The 2,276-nt window shown below is 28.6% G+C and overlaps 1 protein-coding gene across 1 annotated transcript; it reads right to left on the bottom strand.

The window, feature by feature from the left end:
- Positions 1–258: 258 nt before the first annotated feature.
- Positions 259–2,074, bottom strand: LOC103502184 (uncharacterized). The gene is made up of 3 exons (XM_008466036.3): positions 1,725–2,074; positions 980–1,153; positions 259–634 (listed from the first exon to the last, which is right to left on the bottom strand). The coding sequence occupies exons 1-3, from the start codon at positions 1,815–1,817 to the stop codon at positions 542–544; spliced, it is 360 nt and encodes a 119-aa protein (XP_008464258.1). The 5' UTR covers positions 1,818–2,074; the 3' UTR covers positions 259–541.
- Positions 2,075–2,276: the final 202 nt, after the last annotated feature.

Genomic DNA, 2,276 nt, shown 5'->3' on the forward strand with positions numbered 1-2,276 from the left:
AAAAAGAAAAAAGAAGAGCAACATGTGTAAAGAAATTTTGTACTAAGGTTAGATTGTACTCATATTAAAGTTGACTTAATTATGGAAAGAAGAATGCGAAGAAACGGATAATTTAAATAATATTTTATAGTTAAACACAATTAGAAGAGGAAGAACCCTTGATATCAATTTGTAAAATCACTCGGATAAAACTGAATTGAATGAAAATAGTGTGAAAGATAGCAACATGTCAAGAATTGAGAGTGTGACAGCAGGAAATAAAAATGTAAGTACACATTATCATTTTAGAACAAACAAAATGGAAAGAGGAAAACAAAAAAAAAAACAAATTTATGAATTTCTTCTAAGGGTTTTGAGAAGAAATAATACTTCTTTTTTTTTTTTTTTTTTTCTTTTTGGTTGGAGATATTTCAAATTCTACACTTGAAAGAGAGTTGAAAATTTTGGTTACCTTATACACCAGAAGTGATGTAATTCTGTTTGGTAAAAAAGGAAAATAAATATAATTGTAATTATATATATCTATATTTATATATATAATTCATGCCTGCCCATCACTTTCACTCCATTCCTTGATTGCTTGTTTTACTGCATTTTTCACCACTTGGGCCTTTATGATTTTTCTCCCTTCATTCTGTAAATCAGAAAAACTAAACTGAACTAAACTAAATATTATACACCAAAATATTTCCGATATACTTTCAATTTTTATTCATATTTAAAAAAGATTGAAGGAAAGAAATAAGATCAAAACAAATGTTCGTTGTTTTGTAAGTGTAGAGATGAGAAATTTAAAACATAGGTAATCATGATTTATATTAATCAGATTTTGGTTTGATTGTTTTAAGGTACAGATGGTATGAAGGTAAGAATCGAAGTTTCAATTAAAAAAAGATGAATGTAACATTTTAACAGGAGAATATTATTGTTTATGTTGGTTAGTTTTCACATGTAATAATGTAAGGGAGAAAGATCAGACCTCTTCTCCAACAGCTTGGAGTTGGAAACAATCGGAACAAGATATGTCTGCATCGAGGACTCCAAGTCCTAATTTCTCAAAGGCTTCTAGAATCCGAACTAGCAATCCAGGTGAATTTCTTTCCAAAAATACATTTATTAGAAAACCCCTTTCTACACTCTCCACATTCACCACCTGTGCACATGTTCAAAATTGCTTCAATTAATAACAACTATTACAATTTGAATTCAGATACTTAATATTCTCCATATTAATAATTCTATTTCTTATATTGATTCTAGTAAATAATTAAATTCAATTACTTCAAAAAAGTTAAACATAATATAATCTCTTCTCTATTTTAATGTTTCCAAGAGAGTTTAGTCAAAATTTGTCAGTTTTGCCCAACAAAGACTTGAGAAATTAATATAAAAGTTTTTCTTATCTTTTTTTTTTTCCGTCTCATAATTTCAATTGAATGAAAGTAATATAAATATTGACCAAGTAACTAAAGATTTCGTTTGATGTACAATATATTAGTAACTATGATGGCTAGAATATATCACCTTGCTTTCGATAATTGTGATTAAAAAGATCGATGAAGTAAAAACCGTTATTTCAAATAGACAAACCCAGTGGAACTAGTGATTCGATCGACTTGTATCAGAGGGATCGAATTTGAGAAAAAAGGAGTTGAAAAATCTAGAAATAAAAGAAAGAAATTGAAGAATATTGATAATATATAGTAGAATGATGAGAAAAGTACAGCACTAGAGCTTGTGGATGCACGAAATTCTTTAGAGTTGTGATGAGAAGAATTAGCTGCTGCTGCTGCTTTCTTTCGCTCTCTAGAACCCATTATTCACGGCCACCACCGGAGGAGAAATTTATTATTATTGCAAACTCCGCCGTGTGTCTCCTTCACGCGCCACCGCAGGTTCTTGCTTTCTCTTATTGCTAAGCTTCTTCAAACAAAGTAGACCACGAGTTTTCTCTTTATTTATATTTGCATTTTTCTATTTTCTTTCTTTCTTTCTTTCTTTTTCTTTTTTTAAATTTAGAAAAAAAGAATTATTTTATTTTCCTTTTTGCATGAGTACCTCTGTCGTTTCACTTACGAAATTCAAATTTTGTACTTACTTGAATATATTTACGTGATTGGCCTTGCCCTCTATTTTTGCTTTACCAATTTCTCCTTTTCCAATCTTAATTTCTCATAAAATTAAATTAATTGAAATTCTTTATATTATGGGAATAGATTTTTTCTCTAATACTATATGTTATATTATCCTTAAACTAATAAAAGAATTAAGCTTTT

The sequence above is a fragment of the Cucumis melo genome, chromosome 8 (genome assembly GCF_025177605.1).
Source record: "Cucumis melo cultivar AY chromosome 8, USDA_Cmelo_AY_1.0, whole genome shotgun sequence".
In the NCBI taxonomy this organism is placed as follows: Eukaryota; Viridiplantae; Streptophyta; class Magnoliopsida; order Cucurbitales; family Cucurbitaceae; genus Cucumis; species Cucumis melo.

Coding starts and splice junctions, on each gene's coding strand:
- LOC103502184 (XM_008466036.3), bottom strand. CDS start 1,817: ATGGGTTCTAGAGAGCGAAAGAAAGCAGCAGCAGCAGCTAATTCTTCT. Junction 1,154..1,724: donor CATCCACAAGCTCTAGTGCT/GTACTTTTCTCA, acceptor ACATGTGCACAG/GTGGTGAATGTGGAGAGTGT. Junction 635..979: donor TCCAAGCTGTTGGAGAAGAG/GTCTGATCTTTC, acceptor TCTGATTTACAG/AATGAAGGGAGAAAAATCAT.